Source organism: Theobroma cacao, chromosome 2 (assembly GCF_053813885.1).
Source record: "Theobroma cacao isolate CCN51 chromosome 2, ASM5381388v1, whole genome shotgun sequence".
Classification (NCBI taxonomy): Eukaryota; Viridiplantae; Streptophyta; class Magnoliopsida; order Malvales; family Malvaceae; genus Theobroma; species Theobroma cacao.
Window position 1 is genome coordinate 49,125,605 of NC_142640.1, and position 23,179 is coordinate 49,148,783.

The 23,179-nt window shown below is 36.5% G+C and overlaps 3 protein-coding genes and 1 pseudogene across 7 annotated transcripts; 1 reads left to right on the forward strand and 3 right to left on the reverse strand.

The window, feature by feature from the left end:
• Positions 1 to 52: 52 nt before the first annotated feature.
• On the reverse strand, positions 53 to 4,006 carry LOC18610247 (LRR receptor-like serine/threonine-protein kinase RPK2 pseudogene; annotated as a pseudogene).
• A 1,331-nt stretch (positions 4,007 to 5,337) lies between these two features.
• Positions 5,338 to 8,990, reverse strand: LOC18610248 (suppressor SRP40-like protein). 2 transcript variants are annotated; one of them, XM_018114785.2, is made up of 4 exons: positions 8,908 to 8,990; positions 6,703 to 8,087; positions 6,248 to 6,448; positions 5,338 to 6,018 (listed from the first exon to the last, which is right to left on the reverse strand). In XM_018114785.2, the coding sequence occupies exons 2-4, from the start codon at positions 7,998 to 8,000 to the stop codon at positions 5,829 to 5,831; spliced, it is 1,689 nt and encodes a 562-aa protein (XP_017970274.2). In that variant the 5' UTR covers positions 8,001 to 8,087; positions 8,908 to 8,990; the 3' UTR covers positions 5,338 to 5,828. The 2 variants fall into 2 exon arrangements, with proteins under 2 accessions (XP_017970274.2, XP_017970276.2); XM_018114787.2 differs by lacking the exon at positions 6,248 to 6,448.
• Positions 8,991 to 11,034: 2,044 nt separating this feature from the next.
• On the forward strand, positions 11,035 to 15,915 carry MGT3 (magnesium transporter 3). 3 transcript variants are annotated; one of them, XM_007045792.3, is made up of 7 exons: positions 11,035 to 11,352; positions 11,905 to 12,523; positions 12,969 to 13,039; positions 14,447 to 14,575; positions 14,665 to 15,009; positions 15,450 to 15,497; positions 15,638 to 15,915. In XM_007045792.3, exons 2-7 carry the CDS (start codon positions 12,091 to 12,093, stop codon positions 15,866 to 15,868), a joined length of 1,257 nt encoding a protein of 418 aa, XP_007045854.1. In that variant the 5' UTR covers positions 11,035 to 11,352; positions 11,905 to 12,090; the 3' UTR covers positions 15,869 to 15,915. The 3 variants fall into 3 exon arrangements, with proteins under 3 accessions (XP_007045854.1, XP_088659519.1, XP_007045855.1); XM_088803393.1 differs by having other exon boundaries at positions 11,912 to 12,523; XM_007045793.3 differs by having other exon boundaries at positions 12,036 to 12,523.
• Positions 15,916 to 16,475: 560 nt separating this feature from the next.
• Positions 16,476 to 22,914, reverse strand: LOC18610250 (putative inactive purple acid phosphatase 1). Of its 2 annotated transcripts, none has more exons than XM_007045797.3 (13): positions 22,620 to 22,914; positions 22,063 to 22,245; positions 21,802 to 21,893; positions 21,581 to 21,653; positions 21,348 to 21,470; positions 20,855 to 20,947; positions 20,489 to 20,618; positions 19,978 to 20,059; positions 19,001 to 19,133; positions 18,491 to 18,696; positions 18,271 to 18,396; positions 17,506 to 17,815; positions 16,476 to 16,908 (listed from the first exon to the last, which is right to left on the reverse strand). In XM_007045797.3, exons 2-13 carry the CDS (start codon positions 22,231 to 22,233, stop codon positions 16,603 to 16,605), a joined length of 1,845 nt encoding a protein of 614 aa, XP_007045859.3. In that variant the 5' UTR covers positions 22,234 to 22,245; positions 22,620 to 22,914; the 3' UTR covers positions 16,476 to 16,602. The 2 variants fall into 2 exon arrangements, with proteins under 2 accessions (XP_007045859.3, XP_007045860.3); XM_007045798.3 differs by lacking the exon at positions 22,620 to 22,914 and adding an exon at positions 22,362 to 22,519.
• Between the last annotated feature and the right edge of the window lie 265 nt (positions 22,915 to 23,179).

Consider the following 23,179-nt stretch of genomic DNA (forward strand, 5'->3'; position numbering starts at 1 on the left):
CAAAAAGAAAAAATCTTGAGACCATCAAAATGAAGCAAAAGATTAGGATCCATGAAGGTAAAAATCCAATATTTATTCAGATCAAGCATTAGTTTCCTTGGTTATAGCAAATCATGGACAAAGCTCAAAATTGCAAAATAGGGAAAACATTAAATTACAATATCAGACCTGCCTTGGTCTACATTACAAATGCAAAGTGAACCTGGAATACATGTATAAAGCAGCCTCCAAAACATTTTCTGCCCAAAATTCACATCTGCTATTTTCTGCAGATTCAACAAGGGTTGTCCTCGGCCAGGGGAACAGGAACCATATTAAAAGCAAAACAAGAACCCCTGAACTTAACCCAAGTGATGTTCCAATTCCCATTTTAGGTGCGAATGTACAAATTACAAGTTTGTTATGATTTCTACACTTGAGCTGTTCCTTAAAGATCACAGCATGCACCCAGAAACCTCATTATCTCATTGAAGAAGGTTGAATTTGCTTCAACCTTTGGACAACTTGCCTCATAGTTGGCCTGGTTGAGAGGCTATCCACTGTACATGTGATGGCTAAGTGCAGCAATTCTACCAGTTCATCATGAGGAGCTGTATCCCATAACCTTGTAGTGAACACATCCTTTGCCTGACCCTGTCGAAGCAGCATGCAGGCCCAAGAGACAATATTAAAACCATCTGCTTGCGAGGAGAATGAAGGATCCAAAGCTTTCTTATCTGATATCAACTCAAGCAGCACAACACCATAGCTGTAAACATCAGCCTTCTCAGATACACGGCAGGTCATTGCATACTCTGGTGCAACATATCCAAATGTGCCAGCTACACCGGTTGTTGCATGGGTTTCAGAGGTACCCAAAAGCCTTGATAATCCAAAGTCAGACAGATAAGCATTACAATCATTGTCCAACAATATGTTACTTGGCTTGACATCACGGTGCAGAACCTTTGGAGCACATTGGTCATGTAGATATGCAAGTGCATGGGCTATATTCAGAGCAATCTTGTGAATAATCTTCCAATCTACAGCTCTTGTGGACCTTTCCTTAATAAAATTTTCTAAATTACCACCAGACAAATAATTATATATGAGAAACATCTCTGTTTCACTGGCATGGTATCCTATTAAAGTTACGAGATTAGAGTGCCTCATCCTTTCAAGGATCTTTATCTCTGCATGGAACTGCTGAACACCTTGGAACCTTCCAACAGCAAGCCTCTTCACTGCCACCAGGGTTCCTGGAGCTATTTCAGCCTTGTAAGTGGCACCAAAACCTCCATTTCCAATGCATTTGCCAGCACTAAAATTCCCTGTTGCCTGGACAATACTTTCATATGTCAATGGAACCCCAATATCAACAAAAGCTGTAATTTCCCTTGATTCAGAAACCTGAACCCTGGATGTTGGAACCCATTTCCTGGTGTAAAAGAATAGGACAAGTAGAACTAGAAGAACTGAAACAATGGCTGAGGCTGATGCTATCGATGCAATCTCAATGGAATCTAAACTTTTATCGACTGCGTTGTGTGAAGGAGAAACATCATTTTGTGAATCTTCAGTGTTGGTTGTCAAATCAGCAGGTCTCACAGATAGTGAGAATACATGGTGTGAAAGAAGGAATGGCTTTCGATAAACGCTGGTAGAATTCACTCCACTACCATTGTTTCTCAGATTGACAAGTCTTTTTGGAATCTTACCAGATAGAGAATTTGATGAAAGTTCTAACACCTCAAGGGAACGAAAGCGCCCAAAGCTAGAAGGAACGGCACCAGTCAGGTTGTTTCTTACCAAGGAGAGATGTTTGAGATGCTTCAACTGATGGAGCCCTTCAGGAATTGGACCTCTAAGTTTGTTTCCACTTAGGTCAAGGAAAACAAGAGATTCCAATTCCCTGAGACTTTGGGGAATTACCCCTCCAATCTCATTCTCAGATACATCCAAAAATCTAAGGGATCTGCAGATTGCACCAATTCCTGATGGAATATCACCAGACAGTCTGTTCTTGCTAACGTTAGCAATCATCCCATGTAGCTTATTACAGTTTCCAAATAAACTTCCAGGAAATGATCCAGTGAGCTTGTTTCCACCAGCAAGAAATGCATAATCAGTCTGCTTACCCAATCTTGTTGGTGCAATTGGTAGCCATGGGAGTGAACCAGAGAAGTTGTTTCCACTGAAATTGTGAATCAACACAGCTTTTGAACCAGAAAATGGCAAAAGCATTGCAAGGCGTGTTTTATATGTGAAGAATGACAGATACGCGGATGCTGGATCATGGGTTTGGGGAAGTTCAGAACTCAAGGAGAAAAAACCGGGGCATACACTGTAATTAAACCTGGGGATTGATCCTGACATGACGTTTCCACTAATATCAAAAAGTGTCATACACGGAACGGGAAGTTTCTCATCAAGGTTGCCAGTTAGCCTGTTTGAGCTCAAATCTAGATGCTGTAGTTTCTTGCATCCATTGAACGCTCCAAAAATTTCTCCACTGAAGTGGTTCTGAGCTAAGTCCACCATTTCCAAGTTCTCACAACCACTCCAGTTGCTTGGTAACTTCCCCTCAAGATTCGCCCTGGGCACCCAAAGTATTTTAAGCTTTGGAAGGGTTGTAATTTCCATTGGAATGGAGCCTTGAAAACGATTATACTCATAAGTAGTAGCAAGCGGCAATCCCAATGACAGCTCTTTACTTGAACTCTGCCTAGTCAGCACTGGATCAAAGAGATTAGAAAGGACAAGAGCCGACAAATGAACACAATTTCCAAGCCCATGGGGGATCAAACTGCTAAGGTTGTTTCTAGAAACATCAAGAATCTCAAGCTTATACAGCTGGCCGAGCTCATTAGGAATAACACCATCAAACATGTTAGAAAACAACAAAAGAGTCCGTAACTGCCGACAATGCCCCAAACTACCAGGAATCCTCCCATCTAGGAAATTCCCAGACAGATCAAGATGTTCAAGATACCGACAATTACTTCCAAAATTATCAAGAATACGCCCATTTAGCCGATTATTAGACAAATAAAGCCCCTTCAACTTATAGAAACTGCCAAAATAATCAGGCACAGAACCCTCCAGCTTATTCCCAGCTAAACTCAAAACCTCCAAATTCACACATTTTGACAAAGACCTTGAAATCTCCCCTTCAAGTTCATTAAACCCAAGATTCAAAACCCGCAGATTTCTCAACCCCACAAATTCATTAGGCAACTTCCCAGTAAATAAATTCCCTTCAAGATCAAGTTCTTCTAATTTCACTAAACCCCATAGCTCTAAAGGAATTTCACCACCCATATCATTAAAAGCAAGAGATAAAACTCTAAGCTCAGTAAGTTTCCCAATTAAAGGTGACAAGTTTCCCACAAGTTTCCCATTTGAACATGCTCTTCTTCTCAATCCAAAACCATAAAATGGAAACTGAGGCAGCTTTGAAGAACAAGAACAAGCTCGAGTTAAGTTACCTTTATAACCTTCTCCACAACCACCAGGGATGCTGATGGAGATGACCTGAGACCTTAAATTGCATGAAACTCCAAACCAGGAGCAGTGATTTGGGTTCTTTGTAGAGTTCCAGCTTGAAAGAATCCCTGAAGGATCAAAAACAGAGCTTTTGAACTCCAAAAGAATCCTTTTCTCAGATACCAACTTCCCTGAAACTAAGGTGAAGACAACAAACAGTTCAAACGAAAACAAGATCAAAGCTTTACAGAACAGATAGCATTTCATTTTTCCTAAGGAAAACAAAAACCACCCAACAAAAAAGACCTCTCTGTTCTTGAAAGAGTCCACCAAAAGGACCCAAAAACCTCTCTCTCTCTGTGTTCCCTATAGGGAGAAAATTTTTTGATAATTTTTAGTGATAAATTAAAATTTTGGGAGGAGAGGGAGAGTCTTTGGATGAGAAAACGCGTTTCTTTCTTGCTTCTCCTTTGATGGGGTTGTGGAAAGTCTGGGTCTTGAGCTTTGCTCTGTTTCCTTTTTTAAAACTTTTTGGTTTCTCTATTTCAACTTCCTTTTTTTCTTTTTTCCCTTCATAGACAGACAGAGTGAAGGGGAGGGAGGGGCCCACGTGGACTAACCGGTGGGGGAAGGTGGGGTCCAAACGGCCGGTCAATTAATACATCAGAGCCGTCAACACTCGGCGGCTCCTGGAATGACCAGGAGGATTGTGGGTCCCACCCTCCTTTTTAGAAAAAATTGTTTTTCGTCCCTTCTTGGTCTCTGCGGTCTACGTGGAATATCTTTTACCTTGTCACTCACATAAATAAATAAAGAAAAATAAAACGGTGTCGTTTTCCACGAGGAAAAAGTGAAACTGGAAAACTACAAAAGAAACTGAGTGGGAATTTAAAAGAAATGCTGACGTCATCCTATTGCCAGCGTGACGCACGAGTTTAAAGTTTTTTTTTTCCTTTTTTAAGGGAAAAAAATTAAAGATAATATCCAAAAAAATTCGTTGAATTGTTTATTCTTTTATTTTGCTTTTATATTAAATTTTTTTACTATATTTTAATATTTTTATTTTAAATCAAATACAATTAGATTTAAGAGATAATAATGATAATAACAAGAATAATAAAATTAGATTATTCAAAATTTGGTGAGGGAAAGTTTTGACTCTGTCTAAGTCTGCAGTCATTGGATTAAGTTCATGTTACTTTTATTTGTTGTTTAATAGATAGTGACCAAGAAATGGGTAGATTTTGTCAAATAAAATTCCTTAATTTCCCCATTTTTCTTTTGTGAAAACTGGATACTTTGTTTGAGTCTCCCAATTATTTATTTTGAAGGAATGATGTGCTGTGCAGCAAGTTTGGCTGTAACCATGTGAAGATGGAATGGCCAAACACAAACTTAAAATCTTATAATAAATGGGGGGGTGGGGGGGGAATTAAATATCTTGTCTGTTGATTAATACTTTAGGAAGTTTGGACCACAAACTCTTGACATGCAGGGGTAGCAGTCTAGTTAGACAATTAATGTGGATCATCTTTTGATTGGGGAAGTTAAAGAAAAGCCTTGGTGGTCGTTGAGAGGTCACATTAACTCTCCTCCATTCCCAATTGGTTCAAGTTAAGGAAAAACATTTCCATTAAAATGTAGCAGAATCTCCATTTAATAATAAGCTTTGGTTATGTGAATGCAAAAGAGAAATTAATACCAAAGAAAAGCTCAGCCCCATAAGCGGCTTTCTGGGGTGACATTCTACTTGAGTGACATTTGGGGAGGGCAAAACTTATTCAAGTTATGCTTTCATCAGATTCCCTTTTTGTTTTTTGGGTGATTGGCATGTTATGACTTATGAATGAATATATCAAGGGTACTAAGAAGTAGACAATGACTGGCTAAGACACCATTTACTGCACAAGAAAGCTTCTGACCTCCACCATTACTTTAAAGCTGGGAGAAACCAGTGAACAAATCTAATGAAACTCTAATGTATCACTTAATAAACTAGAAAGTAACATGAAGGAAACGACCTAAAAGTTAATTTCCTCCCCATATCTTCAAAAACATGTAGGGGCGAGATGAGTTTCCCCTTCCCAGCCATTGCCTCCCTAGGCATTTTCCCTTTCTTCTCACTGACAAAGGACCCGACTCTGACATGATTATGTACATGAGAAGAGAAGATATGTTAACTTTAGACTCGATTGAAGTATGTCAGTTCCATGGAAAAATGAAAGAGCAAGTCCTTTGATGAGAACCTTTGCATTTATGCGGAAGTCATGATGATGATTAAATAGCAAGAGATCTGTGCAAACATCCCAAAAACGGATAGATATAGACGGGTCTTTGTGGAAGGGAGAGGGCGGCTTGAGGCTTCAACAGCTGTTTCCTCGACAACAGTTACAAGAGTAACACCAACGCCAGTGCCATCCGCATTGACAGGAAGGAAACCAAGTGCAACAGCTGCAGCAACCTGATTTTGAGGGTACTGCAGAGTCTAAGGTCTGTTGTTCTTGTTGTTGCTTCACGTTTTCTTTCACACCATCATTTCTTCCGTCTGTCAAACTGCAATGATCCAAAATAAATTAAGTCGATGAGTTCCTGCAACACATCTTGAAATCATTTTACATTGTTTGTGACAGCCCGAAAATATACATCATGAGCAAATAGAGGCACATTAAATGCAATATATAGCACTAAAATCTAAAAACAAAGTTTTTAATTCTCAAAGATCTGCTTATATCTAATGCTTGATACATGGTTACAATATCGGTAGGGAGAAAGAGAAGCATACACGGTAGAAAAGTGACAGCACCATCTTTTTATGCTACAGTTCCAACAGCAGCAGAACGCCCAGCTACAATTAGAACAGCAGCAGCTTGGCCACCTAAAGCAGCAGCTTGGCCATGTACAGTAGCAGAACGCCCAGCTACAATTAGAACAGTAGCATGATGGCCATGCACACTTCTTCTGCTTCTTTTTCTTCTTCTTTCTTCTGCAACACAAAAGGCGTATATTCCTCATCGAGCAAGCGTAAGGTTTGAAATTTCGTTATGATTATGCATACATGTATAACCTACATGTATGCATGTGGAGTAACTGATTATATTAGGTTCACATGAACAACTATATAGAGGCATCTTGTTTTGCACAGAGAAAAAGTTAAGTTGTGCACAAGCATAAATAACAAGTTAGCACATGCAAGCCAATAGTAGAATTATTTGCTGATAGAGAATGCCGTTAACTTACATTTGAAACGCAAAGGAGTGTCCACTGGTTCCACTATCATCAGAATGGTTAGAAATGGTGGATGAATTCCAAGTTACCGTGGGATGTGTTGGCTTTTCCTGAATTGGATCTTCAACACACAGGCCTGTTTTATCCTTGACAGCGTCATCTGATACTACAGTTGCTTTGCTCTTGTCCAATTGAACACTCTTTTTCTCAGTGTCCACCGTTAAAGCAACAGGGGATGGACTGAACGCAATAAACTCACCTGACTTGAAAAGTTCTCCAGATTTTAGGTTTAGAATATGATCTCTGGAAAAACTATTGTTTCCTACTTGAATGCTAAATAATGACTCATTAGAAGCAATACTCCAATCCACAGGTGTTGTTGATTTACTTCTTGCAAAGACAGCAGAGGGAATCCTATAAGGATCATATTCTTCTTGTCGGTCCATCACTTGGATCGGAGGGGATTGTGTTGATGTTGATTCGTGGCTGACACTAGAAACTTGTTGAGATGTCGATTTGGGACCTGCAGATCCATTTTGCCATCCTTCTGATTTAGGAAAGTTGTTACCAGAAACATTACTTTTGTCTTTTGATGACGGTTCAGTATCCTCATCAAATTTAGGGGAGGAAGTTGAAGTGTTGCCTGGTCTGGACTTTTTATCCACTTGAAACTGATCATCTGTTGATGAGCCAGACGAAGATGGGGATGAAGAGGACGACAACCTCAGCTTTTCAGTTGAGAAAAGTATATCACCTTCATTCCTATCGCCCTCCTCTTGAATTACTTCCGATCGTTTACTACTTTCACTCCCATCAATTACCTCTGGGTGCATTTCAGAGCTATTATTGTTTCCCCATCCCTTAATAATCTCTGGATTAAGCTCAAAATGATTACTTTCATTTTCTCCGCTCCTGTTCAATACCTCTGGATATTGTTTACTGCTTCCACTACCCTCACTTGAATGCTTACTGCTTCCAGTTTCATGATCAAGTTCTAGATGTCTTCTTGAATGCCCACTGCTACCACTGCCCTCACTTAAACGCTCACTGCTTCCACTACCCTCGCATGAACGATTACGTCTTTCAGTTTCATCATCAAGTTCTAGATGTCTTCTTGAATGCTCACTGCTTCCACTCTCCTCACTTGAATGCTTACTGCTTCCACTTCCCTCACTCGAATGCCTACTGCTTCTGCTTCCAACGACAAGTTCCAGACGTCTTCCTGAATGCTTACCACTTCCACTCCCATCACTTTCATCTACGTCTACTCTTGAATGCTTACTGCTTCCATTCATATGATCAAAGTCCATAACTTAAAGTAATTGTTGGACCCAGGATTCATATGTGCGTTTACATCATCTCCCTATAGGTCTACCTGGAAAATGAAAACAATCTACCTGGAAAATGAAAACAAAAGGAAAACTTCCCAAATTAGGTAGGCATATTCATGAGGAGTTAAAGAGGGTTAGTCAAAGTTCAAACACTGTCTAAGAAAATAAAAACCACCCTTTCAACATTGATAGCCATAGCCATACATGAATGAATGTGTAATAGTATTTGATAACTAATAAGGTGGAAATCCCAAAGGAAACACTCACATACAGCCTAAGCAATGCAATTCATGATAGCTTAACTTCTCACTTCTACACCATTCTGCAAGATTAATTCAGCAAAAAATATGATTCCATTCTTCACATTAAAACTGTTAAAATCTTTCTTTGAGGAAGAGGGGGAAAAACATTAACTACACAAAAAAACTCTTGCCCATATAACCATATATATGAGAAGGATAAGACATTAACATTAAAACCCTCAACAAATTTTCCTAAAAGCTAGATTAGTTAGAAAATGGAAGCCCGTTGGAATTTCACTGCATTTCTTCTTTAATTCGATCCGAGAACGAAAAAAAGGATAAATATATCTCTGATTTTTCATAAGAAGCTACCTTTTATTCCAACCAAAATTTCAATTCTCAGGTAAACCTAGCATCGTTATCATAAAGAAAAAGCTACGATTCTCAAATTTCTGAATCAATGCCGTCCTCTAGATTATATAATTCTTTCCATTTCCATTTCCGTAAAACAATTTCCATCATGTTTGATTCTTCAGAATTAAAATGAACAAAAAAAAAAAAGGAAAAACAATTAACAGCTGCATTGTTCAGAATTACACTAAACAGATTCATCCACTCAAGAAATGAAATGAACACAAACTCACTACGGTAGCAGCCGCAGAAATCAAACTCGCCGGAAGAATCTCCGGCGATCCAAAGCTGCCTTCGTACGTTGAAAAATAGTATCTGAAGTTCACATCACCAAATTAAAAAAAACAAAAACAAAACAGAAAACTTGGGACTAACGAAAAAACAAAGTCATGAATATTTGACCCCGGATTTTCAGCGGATATAGAGATAGAAAAATTACCAGAAATTAGAAACGGTTAATCGACAAAAAAAAATCCAAATATTCGATTAATGTTTTGAATAAAACAGAAATAAATTAAAATTTAAAAAAAAAAAAGAAAAGAAAGGAAGAAAGGGAAAATGGGGTGTTAGGATTTGGTGCGGATGGAGTAGCGACATTTTCTGAATTTCCGGTTCCATTTTTGTAACTAACTTTCACTATATCTGCAGTTTCGCGCCATCTTTTGAACTCCTCTCCATTGGCTTGAAATGTAGAGGGGGATTGCCATGCTTTTCATTTTTCTTCCACTTGCGTATCCTGTGCTGCCACGTGTTTTGAATGTGTAATTTTTGGTCCTTTTAGTTTTTTTGGAAGCAATGATTATTGACGTGGCGCGTTGTGATTGGTATTTTATTAAAAGTAAAAAAAGGAAAAGTTTAAGCTTTAAAATTTTCAAAATTTATTTTTTAAAATAATAATTAAAATTAAATTTATTGAATTAACAAAGTCATGAAGAGATTAATAAGTTGAACAAAAACTAATATAAAACGAATGCCTTTTATGGCTTTCTTATGTTAATAGATTCGTCAATGATTATAATTTTTTTTATTTAAAACATTGAACATTTAAAAAAAAATTAAGGTCAAATTTATTATTATATTACGAGTCAATGTTGGATTTTATCTCTATATTTTAATTTCAATAATTTTTGTCATCGTACTTTTAATTTTGTTGATTTTTAAATAAAAAATACTTGACTGAAAGATATTTATCATTTATATTAAAAAGATATGTTGTTAATTATTTTAATTTCGTTATATATTGTCTAAAAATCAATAAAATTGAAGTATAATAGTAAAATTAAAATACAGTTGTAAAACTGTATTTTATTTTGAATCATTTGATATTTTGAATTATTGTGTTTTATATTTGGTATTTTATTTTGTAAAAAAAATGTATAAATTTTTAAGGTTTTGGCTTGAATTTGGATTTAATTTGTCTTAGTTCTTAAATTGAATTTTGAAATCTTTTGTTGGGATAGATTTAAGATTTGAAAATTAATATTTTTTATAATCTTGAGGATATTCAAAAAATATATATACATATAAAAATAATTCAATTAATTAAAATATATATAAATTTCGAATATGAAAAGCTCTTTTATTATAATACTTATATCTTTTTATTTTCTTATGCTTTTCTCCAAATTCAAATTTTTTCACTATAATTCTTTGTTGTGATTAAATAATAAAAACTTGTAGTAAAAATAATTATAGATGATACGTTCCTCTATTGTTTACATAGTTTCTTATTGACATAATATTTAAACATACTCTTGACCTATTTAGACTAATTCAAATAATTTTTTATTCTTTTATTACATTTAATTAAATTTTTATATTTTTTGAATCAAATAAAAATAATTAATTAATTATTATTAATCAAAATATTATTTATTATTTTATATTATATGACATTGACGTAGTATAATGATATGATAATTTGACATTTTTTACAACGTTATTGTCATATGAATATTAAATAATAAATGACATTTTGATATATAACATATAAATCACCATTAATCATAAAGGTCTATTTAATTTAAAATAAAAATATATGATCCGATTGAATATAATAGAAAAATAAAAATTTAGTTGAATTTTTTTAAATAATTTAATTTTTTTTCAATCATTATATGTTTTCTATTTTTAACGAATTAAAGAAAATAGTAACATGAATCATAAAAAGATAGAAGCCTACCATTTTGAATTTTAAATTTTAATACTATTTATTTCTCATCACAAACTTCTTATTTTTTGATTTTTGAAAATAAAATTTGAATCTCTTTTTATCATAAAGATATTAAAAATTAAAGAAAAAAAAACATAGATTCAAAAAAATTTCCCCTTATTTTCCCTTTTATTTCGATGCAAGGCCAAGGCAACCTAATATTTGTCGAATTACACATTAATGGCTCTAAGTGATCAAAAATATCTCCCACATCTTCCAAATCACAGAGAGAAAAAAAAAAAAAAAAACAGAGAAAAAACGTTAAAAAATGTAAGTTTAAGATGTTTCATTACGAAACTCGACAGCCAACGAGGAAGGAAAGGCGTCGAGAAGTTAGTTAATGGTTGGGGCTTCTAGTTTGCGTCGACTGTGTCACTATCTCTCTTCACTCCCATTAAATGAACCAACGCAATCCCAGATTCCTTCCACGGCTTTGCTGATTTTTCTGGAAGTTTCTTTTAAAGTGGTATATTCATTGATCTTCCATCGTTTGTTAATCTGGGTTTCTTTTATTTTCTATTTCTTGGTCATATAATTTGCTTGCTTTCACGTTTAATCTCCTAAACAGAATTGGGTTGTTTTTGTCATTTGGGTCTTTAGATAAATTCCTATTTTTAGTATTTAGTTGCTATTTGAGGGCTTTTGAGTGTTGGGGTTGTGTTTTCAGTAGGGGACTATAACTGTTTGAGTCAATTTCATACTGGGATTTAATCATTGAATCAAATTTTAGATTTCTCAAATTCTTGGTGTATAGTGTACGTATTGGTCTTCAACTCACCAAATATGGGCAATTGCTGGTTTTTGTCCCTTGTTGAATAATGAAACATGAGATTCAGGGTGGATTCCTCTTCTTTTTTCTGCTTGTAAATTTTCAGCTACCAAAATGGGCAGAGTTTTTGTTTTGTTAGGTTGATTTATTATTTGAGGCTGCTTAGTAAGTAATTTTGTGCTTTCTCCACTGAAAACGGTATTCTTTTAAAGTGATTCCTTGCCTGCTTTCCTACATACGTACCAAAAGTTTTCAGGAATCTCGCTTCATGCATGATAAGGTAACATGGATAAAAAAGGTATCAAGAACTGTGAGTTCAAATGCTTCTGATTACCAGCTCAAATGAGTGAGGCTGCTGCTGTTGCAATGTGCACTGATAGGTCACCTTTTTGCGAAATTGTTGCCTGGAATCAAAGAAGGAAAGACTAAAATTCAATGGAAGAATCACAGGGCCATTTTCTTCCCTCTGATATTCCTGAATCTACCTCTTCCTATAACAGTGAAAGGCTTAATTCGGGTGCACATGCAAATTGTGGTTCTGGGTTTCCGGGGGTGAAGAAGAGAGGTCACAGCAGCCGTTCATGGATAAAGATTGATCAAGATGGCAATGTGAAGATTTTGGAGCTTGATAAGGCTAGAATAATGAGACATTGTTCTTTGCCATCCAGGGACCTCAGGCTTTTGGACCCTTTGTTTATTTATCCTTCAACAATACTAGGAAGGGAGAAGGCTATTGTGGTTAGTCTTGAGCAAATAAGATGTATAATCACAGCCGAGGAGGTTTTCTTGATGAATTCTTTGGAGAAAAATGTTGTTCAATACAAGTCAGAATTATGCAAGCGTCTTCAGACAAACAAAGACCAAGCTGGTAAAATGTGTACTTACATGTTATTGATAGCCTGTAGGTTAATTTGGTCACTAGTGGATGACCTGAGGAGTTCTAACTAACAGTTTTTACTGCAACTTGCTGTTGAAATCATTATTTATCCATACAAAAATGGCTGTTATATTGTCCTGCCCTCAATATCTATTAACATGTTAGCCCGTATGGAGAAGCATATGGAGAAAAACTGTAATGCCACTGAATTTGACTGCTGTGCTGTTCCTGAAAAGCAGAGCATCTTCCTCAGTTAAGGAAGATGAAAATTACCATTTGGGTTCAACTGTTGCTTCTAAAATCTTTGTTAGCGCCAAGGAGTTTTTATGGCAGTTCTTATTTGTGTCACTTGTCTTAACTTATTGTCAGTTTGGAACTCTTATGGTTTATATAATTGTCACATAAGTTGCTTACATTATTTACTGGTTTGATTCAGATGACCTGCCATTTGAATTTAGGGCTCTGGAACTGGCATTGGAACTAACCTGCATGTCCCTGGATGCACAGGTATGCCATAACCTCTATCACTAGCTAATTGTTGGAACTGCTTGAGTTCCATTTCAAATACGTAATCAATTGAACTTCTTTTACTCAACAGTCAACATTGAGGGGATAACCTAGAGGCACAACCTGTATCATGTTTAGGCTCCTTATATTAATAATATTCACTGGAAATATTAATACTTTGAGGTGGCAATGGCACACTAACATCAATGCTCAGGTTACAGATATTCTGTTCATGTTAACATGGATAGGTGCTCTGCAACACAGTTGGAAGGTTCATCCAACTTGCCCAGCCTCCTTGCCAGAAGACTGTGCTAAGGGATTCATTACATTTCATTTTTGTTAAGGATTATGAATCAGAGACTCTCCTCTTCTCCCTTTCCTCTTTTCTCTCTCTTTCTCTCCTTTCTCTCTCTATAGAGTGAGAGAGAATTTTGTGTCATTTGACTATATATGAATCAAGTCTTGTCCAGCTTAAGAGTCTGAATGCTGTAGGGTTGATGTCAGTCTCAATTCTGGTCAATTTGTATTACTGGTTCTGACACTCCAATCAAATCATAGGATATAGGCAACATATCTTCCTAATGGAAAATGAGTTGAAAGTGGCTACAGATTTTTTTTTGTTGGCCAAAGAAAAAGAAGTTGCTACAGAATTGAGTTGTAGTCATGGCTTCTCCTCTTCTGTTAAGTATGGTGGGGGTTGAGGTTGCAGGTTTTCTATCCTGCTCCTGTTTGTAGGTTTAAATTTCTGTCAAAAAAGCCTGATAAACAAACAGGCCTATCACACCTTTGCTTGCTAGAGGCTTTCCTACTATGTGCAAAGACATAGCTAGATAAACTCTGCAGATTCCTTTAATGGCATAAAATTCTGTTTTCAATTTTCTAATGCATATAAGCCTTGCTATTCATATGCTACTTAATAAACTTATGTTGAAAGTTCCGCCATTTGCACAATTGGAGTGGATTTGCTGCCTGTTGACATCATGTTGATTCAGTACTGGTAGTGCCCATCTATTATCTATTTTCTCTTACATACTTATCTCAATAAAGTTTTAATCAGCTACTTTTGTTGCAGACTGTGTTTAATCTTTTCTGGTCAACAACTCTGCTAAGATTTATGTACTGTTTTTCAATGATTAGTGGGTCCTTTTTTACTGAAGCAACAACATTATTACTATTATTGGGATTGATAGGTAGGATGGGCTTTGCCCCCAAGGTCTAATATTTGTATTTGGCATGCATGGTTATCTCATGAAGCCAAATGGATTGGTCTGATGAATGTAGGTTCTAGAAGTGGTAAGGCCATTAGCCTGGTTAAAACCAAAGTAAAATATTGGAGATTTAGTGTTCATGTTGATACAGATATTAAGCTGAAACTCCCTCTCATTTCAGAAAATTTCTTTTTTATAGGTGAAAGAACTGGAAATTGAGATATATCCAGTGCTAGACGAACTAGCATCGTCTATTAATACTGTTAACCTGGAACGTGTTCGTAGATTAAAAGGCAATCTCCTTGCATTAACCCAGCGAGTTCAGAAGGTGCAGCCACTTATATACAATACCTTTTGGAATTTGTACCTGCTGTAGCTTTGCTTCTTATATAATTGATTTTAGATTGAAATTGTTAGGTCCGAGATGAGTTAGAGCATCTTATGGATGATGATGGTGACATGGCTGAGATGTACCTCACGGAGAAAAGGCTAAAGTCAGAGGGTAACACCCCAAGTGAACTAAATGCCATAACCAATTTTTCTGGTGGGACCAAAGTAGTTTCAAAATCTGCTCCTGTTTCACCAGTAGCTTCAACCAATGGATCCCACAGATTGCAAAGGGCATTTAGCAGTATTGTGAGTTCAAGTAAACATGGAAGCTTAATCAGTTCATCAAATGGTGGGGAAAATATTGAACAACTTGAAATGTTACTTGAAGCATACTTTGTTGTTATTGATCATACTCTCAGCAAGTTGTTCTCGGTAAGAGACCTGTGACTTCCTACTATAGATATTTTAGAATCTTTTTATAATGATTTATAAATATAGTGGAAAATTATTAAGATGCTTTGGTTATATAATTCTTGGCTTGGGATGTATGTACCCTACATCCTACAGATCTACAACTAATCAGCTGACGTAGAAGATTGATCTGTTTTTGCCACCCCTAAAGGACTGTTTGGTACAACGGGGCAGTGCAGTGGGAGGGGCTTTTCACCACACTGCCCCCTAATTTTCTGGTGGAACCATCTCCAAGTTTAACATATAGATAGTGCATTCACTTTAAGCGAAGCAACTAGTAGCTTTTCTTCCGGTACTGTAGGAACCTAAAATTAAAATATACTCTTCTGAAGATCGTTGAGACTTGAGAATAATATCACTCTCATGTAATCCACTGACACTGAATCTTATTGGTGATGCAGCTCAAAGAGTATATTGATGATACTGAGGATCTGATCAACATTAAATTGGTGAGGATTGATTGACTGATTTAATGATGCCTTCTCTTTAACTTGCAATTTGAAGTGGGAGATGGGGAAGAAGTCAATGGGAACCAGGAAAGTCATTAAGTACTAATTAAAGATTATTTTCTTCCTCTTTACTTAAACAGGGCAATGTTCAAAACCATCTGATACAATTTGAGTTACTTCTCACTGCGGCAACTTTTGTGGCTACGTTATTTGCTGCTGTAGCGGGAGTCTTTGGAATGAACTTTGCAGCCTCAGTTTTTGATTACCCATCTGGATTTAGTTGGGTTCTGCTTATAACAGGTGCTGGATGTGTGTTATTGTACTTTTCTTTCTTGTTATATTTCAGGTACAAGAAAGTATTCCCATTGTAAATTGTTGAGCTTAAACTGTTCGATTAAAGATGAAATTATTATTGGTCTATTGGCATCCTTAGCATATATTTATGTATTACATTTGCAGTGCTCCTTGAGAACATTTTTACCAATTATCTTTCACCCTTTAAAACCCGAGACACTTGTTTAGGAACTTTAAAGTGAGAAGGTGATCTCGCTTTCTGATGCTACAAACATGACTTACAGCATCTCTGGTGGGGGGATTGGGTATTCTATTCCTCCTTTTTTCTTAGTGAACAGTAAAACCATATTTTGGTTGGTTGAAAAGCTATTTTGTGGACCTATTTCTCTTATATTCTATTCTACAGAATGACTATTTCATTTCCTTTCTATTCTATTCCGTAAACCAAATACACTGTTAGAACCTAGACTTAGTTGGACTTCCGAGTATCCTGTCTCCCCCTTTCATCTAATCTCTCAGACTTGCATTATGGCTTATAGATGGATCTACCACAAACTAAAGCCACAAAAAGAAAAAGTGTGGTTCTAACTTCAATAGATGAGCTTGCAGTTGAATCAATTGTTCATTCAATGGCATAATCAATGGTTATGAAAGCAGCTAGAAAATCCCATTTTAGAACTTAGAGAACAGAATATTTCATCGCCTTATCTATTTCGAGCTTGAATTACTAGATTGGAAATGCACAGGCTACAGTATGAAAAACTTCCATTACAAAAATTGTTAATAAAATAAATCTTTCTTTAATTTAAAATCACGAGGCAAGGGTCATACTTGGGCAGCTATCTACCGTGCACGCCAAGATGTCCCTGTAATTCCTGGATATTGTGAAAGAATCATAAACTTTTCCATCACTGCTCTTCTTATACTCGAACAACAGGTTTGACTGGTCGAACGCTGTGAGCTTTACGAATCCATAATCAAGGTCTTTGAAGAAACTCCATTTGGTGTTTAGGGTGGTGAATTCTGCAAGGCCTGCTCCTCCACCACCAGCAACCACATGAATTGTCCCGCTCAAGGTGCCTCTGTAATGGTTTTTCTCCTTGTTGGTGCATATATTCTGCAGCAGTGGTCAGTTCAAAGGGTGAGTAATCCAAGAGCTGATAATCGAATCAGGTTACAAATTTTTGCATGCTAAAGGTTGGAAATACATTATTAAGACCATATATTTTTGGGGTTAGTAATGCTCCAGAAGAACATAATAAAGACAACTGCATCCGCTGCTGTAAATGCAATCAGTAGGCTGATTACATGCTCCCATTGTTACTGACCAAGTAATTATCTCAGATAGACCCACAGTTGTTTCAGCGTAGATGCATGTCCCGATGGACTCTGCATGAATCTTAGTAGCAACTAGCATCGAGAGCCAGTTAAAGTTTGACAGGTGCTGTTAGTGCAGTTGCATCAGCTTGATGATATCTTGCTGAAAGCAAGATGTGTTTGACAAGTAACAAGAAGTAGGACAGAGCCTCACATACATTGATCAATGACTTCATCATGAATTAGTCATGAACAGTGTATTGAAAGAGGTGAACGACATCTTGGGGATTGAAGAAGCTGCCTAAATGTTATGTTTCCTTCAAATAAGATGATTCTGAAAACAAAGATAAAGATGCATGCAAAACAGTTTCATCACTGTATGAAGATCTTGACTTACCTGGTAAATTGGACATGTCCTTTCATAGTGGTGTGCATGGCCATAGATGGCAATGTCAACCTTGTGCTTCTGCCAAAGTTTTTGAAGACTCTCCCTTCCCATGGGTTCCCCAAAAGATCCCGTATCAGCATAAAAGGTAGCAGAAGAGTAACCCAATACCCTGTGTGCAAGGAAGATCAGCCATGGCTGCTTCTGTCTATCAACAGATGCAAGGCAGTGCTCGATGAATTGGTATTGCTCTGTCCCCTCCCTCCAATCTTGTTCTGTGTCAGCTACACAGAACCGGAACATGCCATAATCAGTGGAATACCTGATAGAATCAAACAGTAATTTTCGAGATCAATTCCCCAGCATATCTTCAAACATAACACAACAGAATTATTAAGAAGCTTCTCTTTCGATTCTTCAGGAAGGATCCTATGCAGAACCATTGGTGGCTGGTTCTCTGAGGTCATAAGCTAGAATGTCCGATGTATCTAAACAGAAATGTTTTTAAGGATGGAATTAGAATTTTCTTCTGCTCTGCATTTATAGGATAGACTCTAGGCAATACCATAAATTGCAGTAAAGATATTATATCTGAACTCTATTTTAGTTGAATAAAGATTAATTATTAAGGGAAGACATTTTCACTGGCTATATGTTTCATATACTTGTAATAATGCACAAAGGTCAAAGTTGTGAATATCAGAAAATATAAGCTCATAATTGCTTAAGAAAGAGGACAACTAAACATATATGATATTGTTTTCAAAATTCTTGTACCAGAACTTTGCCCTGTTCTCAGCAGGAATGTAAAACATTGTCTCCGCCAAAACGCCACATTCTCCCCCAGAGTCCTTGGTCCCATAGAAGGATCCTGATCCCGGCCAGTCACGCTCATGGTTACCACTGAGTAAATAAACCAGCAATTTCCATTTAAGATGAGATGGAGCAGAAAATATATACATGCTCAAAACAAGCAGCCGGGTAAGTTATGGCAGACCTTGCAATCATGTAAGGAACAGTTGATGCAATTGGCTCAACCTGTGCAGTAAACTGGTCCCACTGTGAAAGGTATCCATTTGCATAACATATGTCTCCAATGTGGAAGACTATATCAATGTTATTTAAGTCTCTAATAAGCTGCTTTGTTGTGTTAAGAGCACCATGCTGGAAATCATTGTACTCATTGGAACCATCAGCTTCATCCTGCAGTATATCATGGTAATTGTTTATTGGTGAATAGTCTTCCTCTTTTTTCTTCATTTATAATATTGCAATGTTATGTCATTGACTAGAATCTTAGTATAGGCTAAGTCTATTAGGAAGAAAAAAAAAAAAAAAAGAAAAGGTAGAATCTAAAGCTTACATATGCTTGCATATCAATATCTAAGGACAAAAAACTATCAGAGCAAGAACATGCATAATGAATGTTATTGAAGTCATAGGTTCATGTAATTGACAAAAACAGTTTTCTTTACATGCTCTTAGAGTTTCCAACAAAAGTTCAAACCTTTCCCATGTCTCCGAAAATGACAACACGTTGCAAAGAATTTTGACCAGGATAAGGAGGTGCTTTAAAGCTGTATTGTTGACTCCAAACATATGTACCATCGGACAGAACATGTCCAAGCCTGTAGGTGTACCTGCAAGTTCAATAATCTAGTTCAGCAACATGTAGAACACAAGCTGACTATGCATCTCTTGCCTCTTTTCTAAACTGATCCAGGTTACTCTAGAAATCATGAAGTAAATATAACTAAACACATCAAGCATAATCATTTGAAGAGAACCATACTTTATATACAAGAATCATCAGACTTTTCAATAGGGCACAGTAATGACAAGGTTCAAAGTCTTAGCAGCCTACGATCAACCTCACCCCCTCAAAGCCTCTATTTCCCCTACCATCCTCATATTCTCATGCTTCTTCCAGCAATGCAGCTTGAAGAAATTCCATATTGTCAAGTAAACTTATGTACAAGAAACAGGTAATACATGCATACTTTTTCCCTTTTCACTGGATGATGACCAAAAAGCTGGATTATCAATGGAAGTTATGGCATATAAAATGCAGGCATTTAATATTTCATACCATAAGCGGGTTCTGGTAAATAATTCTTGCAAGTGTGCCGTATTTTTAATGCATATTTGCACAATTATCCTTTTAAGTTATGGTTTTTTCAGAAAACAGTGACATTGATTTGTTAGCTAAGTTTAAGTAGCCAAGCTTATACTGGATTAAGCAAGAACACCAAAAGAAAAAGAGGAAAGACAAAGCAGAACTATTGAGATTATTGGATAAAATGTTTTTGCCCAAAAAATATATGTGAAATGGGATTCAAGCAGAATCTCAAAAGATTGCAGGTTATCAGCATACATATATATACAAAAATCCTACTCCAACAACAAAGCATTACTAAGATTTTTGAACTTGATTGTAGCACAGCCAGGATCTTATATTATAAGCTAGAAGAAAATGTAACATACAATGTGTTGGGCCACAACTCCTTCAGAAAACTGGTGTGTATAAACCCAGGATCTCGCCATCCTACTGTCATTGCTGGCTCACCTGAGCACATTAATATGATAACACCAATCACACACCTTTGACTTGAGAAACAACTAAGGCAAGGTTTTTGGGGATTTTCAGCAAATAAGAAAATAGATTAGCACAACTTAGCTTATTGTATAAGAATTTCATCAAGAAGCCTTATCAACCAAAAGGATACACAGAAGAAACAAATAAGCAATCATTTGTGACATCCCTGAATTCTAGGGTATAAGAAAGAATAATTTACTAGCACTACTTGCTAGAACTTGGAAAACATAGATTTAATACAAACACTAAAATCAATTAAAACTGGTTCACATCGCAATTCTTTTAACCCACTTAATATCTACTTTTAAATGCTGCATGGGAATCTACTTCCAAGATAACACATAACATTCATTTTAAGATCACATAAAAGTAGAATTCAGGGATAAATGAGTTACACACCACACATGCTGTTACTATCAAAAGTAAGTGTTCCAGCTGGTGAATGTATTGGCAGTCCTCCTTTCCAACTCCATTCAACAAAAGGTACAGCTTCACCGATCCCATATCCACTGGTCCAGGTAACAGTCATCTGAGTATCAACTTTCAATTGTATTAAAATTGTAATATACAAGACAACATCATAAAGTTTTATAATATCTAATGAATTGCTCATAATATCTTGTCAATAGAAGAAAGAAAGGTGCAATGCAATGTAATAAAAAAAATTTTATGTTGGTATCTGATAAACTCAGCAAAAGAGCCTTCATGTTCTTTTATGTTTCGCTTACGAAATTGGGATGAAAGTCAAGGAGAAATTGGACTTACTTCATTCCATACTTTTCCTTGAGCTAATCGTGGGTAAACTGGTGCATTTGGATTTGAGAAAGCAACTTTAGCCGACACCGCCACTACCTTTGGCTGTTATAATCAAGAAAAATGGAGATATGTAAATAAACCGCTGATAGGATGATCAAGATTAGAATCCAACCAGCAGTCCTAGTTCTCATGTAGAATTGATGAGAAAAAAGATATACTGTCAATAAGGAAAGATGATGACATAGAATAGTTAGACTGATCAATATGAAGGTTTTTTCCAGGTATAATTATGATCAGGCAGCCCATGTATATATACATTAGCCGCTACTTGTGAAACATGGGAATAATCACAACTATTCTATTTAGCTCCACAACCTATTGAACACTAGCAGCCAACTCTACATTATCATAAAATCCCTACTATTTGGTCTGTGTGATAATGAGACAAATTGTTCTTCAAATGAATATGCATATTATATAGAAAAGACAATTAGAAGCATACATTTAACAAACCGCCTGAAAATAGCACCAAAGAGAAGTCAGATCTCTGGTTAATCAACTGAAGCTTCAATGACCCTTTTCCGGTATCTTTGTACTTGGGAGTACTGTAGTTTGCATACTGATACTGCAAGAGGAGCTCAATTTCACATCATTTAGATATTTCACCAGTTTACAATGAGCAGGTATTTCTGCAAAGTAAAAAGCAAAATCGTGGGCAAGCAGTGGTGGACGAACCTTAATAGGTGCTGAACACAACAGTGGAGGGGATACCCATGGATTATCTGCTGGAGCAGGGCAGGAAGAAGCGCTGGAAAATTTTGGAACAGATTAGTTTCTAAGATTGATCATTGCATGTACTCACATGGAAGCATGATTCAAAAGGTTCTGGATGTTGATTATGATGAGATCCCACGTCCCAGCAACTTGGAAATGTGAGAGAAAGACACAAGTTTTACCTGAAATTCGAAGGAGAAAACACTCCAATCCAATCATCAACTGATGGATTAGGAGAACTAAACTCCACTGTCACCCAATCTGCATTTTGCCCCTGCAACACTCACGAATGTTTATAAACAGTTTTGTAACAAAACAAAATCCTTCATGTCTATTGGGTGTTCATTCTTTTTCTTAATTGATGAGATGTATCATCAAATATCAACAGAACTAATCTTTTCCTTCCAAAAAAATGTGATAGCTTGGCAACTACAAAAGCTTACCTTCAACCCAAGAACTGTAGGAGAGACTTTTATGTAAGCTTGATGATTGAGAGAAAAAGTTGCCTTTTGAACAGCAATCTTCGAAAGAGGCTGATCTCCATGTGAAGCAGCCTCTTCAAGCGTTGCAAGAATTAATAGACTTGGCAAGAAAATCAATCTCAATTCCCTCATCCCACTGAATATCTGAAACCAATCACCAAAGGGTCGTTATCTAATGAAAATCTTTGAAAACAAAAATGAAAATGGAAGAAGAAAACTTGCTTGAAAATATAATTGACAAGAAAATCAACCAACTCTACCATTAATGGAAAGCGAACTCAAAAGGCGGTTTCAAAAGACAACATCAGAAAAACCAGCAGGGCTTTGCTATTTTCAAAAGAAACTTATCCACTATAATGAACCAGATCCTTTAAAAGGCACAACATAAACAGACCCACCAAATGAATTAAATAATAAGTCATGGGTTGCTCTTGCATTATTATACTAACTAAAATCCGAAACAAAGATAAACCAGAGTCCTACGTCTAGAAGTTTGATTAAAATAAGTAGTTGGATACCTTAAAGGCTGTCTTAAAGTGCAAGAGAAGACAAGAAAAGGGAGAAAAGAAGCAAAGATTGGACAAAGCAGAGGATAAGATGGATTGGTACAGAAGCAGAAATCAAAGAAGAGTTAAAAGAATATGGACTTTGGGAGTTTTCCGAGCAAAAGGAGGAAGCAAGTGGAAGGGTAAATGATGTTTGAACATGGCTGGGGTAGCACACTCTTTTGAGAAAGAAACATCGAACCTGTCCCCGGCAAGAATTCGAATTTTAAAGATTACATTAAACAAGTCAACCTGTCTACGTTTAACGTTAAACGCGATGTGGCAGGCAAGGCACATAAGATGAGGATTAATGAGCTCTAACGATTCTGTTTTGTTGCTACAAACGGGTCTTTTCAAAGCCGTTTGCCTGACAGGAGCATTTGCCAAGTTGGAAGTTCACTCCTGAAAGGGAAGGGACATGAACTCGAAACCGTTACTAGCATGGAAAGATTCATTGCGGTGTTTTTGTGTTTGTAGAATCCTGAAACTCGATTCATGTCAGTTTCATTGCAAGATTTTTGAACCAATGTAAT

What these genes read in the sequence shown, in the direction of transcription:
- MGT3 (XM_007045792.3), top strand. Translation starts at nt 12,091, where the DNA reads ATGGAAGAATCACAGGGCCATTTTCTTCCCTCTGATATTCCTGAATCT. An exon ending in TAACCCAGCGAGTTCAGAAG is followed by an intron (nt 14,576 to 14,664) that starts GTGCAGCCACTT and finishes TGAAATTGTTAG; the next exon opens with GTCCGAGATGAGTTAGAGCA. An exon ending in ATCTGATCAACATTAAATTG is followed by an intron (nt 15,498 to 15,637) that starts GTGAGGATTGAT and finishes TTACTTAAACAG; the next exon opens with GGCAATGTTCAAAACCATCT.
- LOC18610248 (XM_018114785.2), bottom strand. Translation starts at nt 8,000, where the DNA reads ATGGACTTTGATCATATGAATGGAAGCAGTAAGCATTCAAGAGTAGAC. An exon ending in CACTCCTTTGCGTTTCAAAT is followed by an intron (nt 6,449 to 6,702) that starts GTAAGTTAACGG and finishes TTTGTGTTGCAG; the next exon opens with AAGAAAGAAGAAGAAAAAGA. An exon ending in TGCTGTCACTTTTCTACCGT is followed by an intron (nt 6,019 to 6,247) that starts GTATGCTTCTCT and finishes GGATCATTGCAG; the next exon opens with TTTGACAGACGGAAGAAATG.
- LOC18610250 (XM_007045798.3), bottom strand. An exon ending in TGATAGTAACAGCATGTGTG is followed by an intron (nt 20,060 to 20,488) that starts GTGTGTAACTCA and finishes TAATGTGCTCAG; the next exon opens with GTGAGCCAGCAATGACAGTA. An exon ending in GTTCCTTACATGATTGCAAG is followed by an intron (nt 18,397 to 18,490) that starts GTCTGCCATAAC and finishes TTATTTACTCAG; the next exon opens with TGGTAACCATGAGCGTGACT.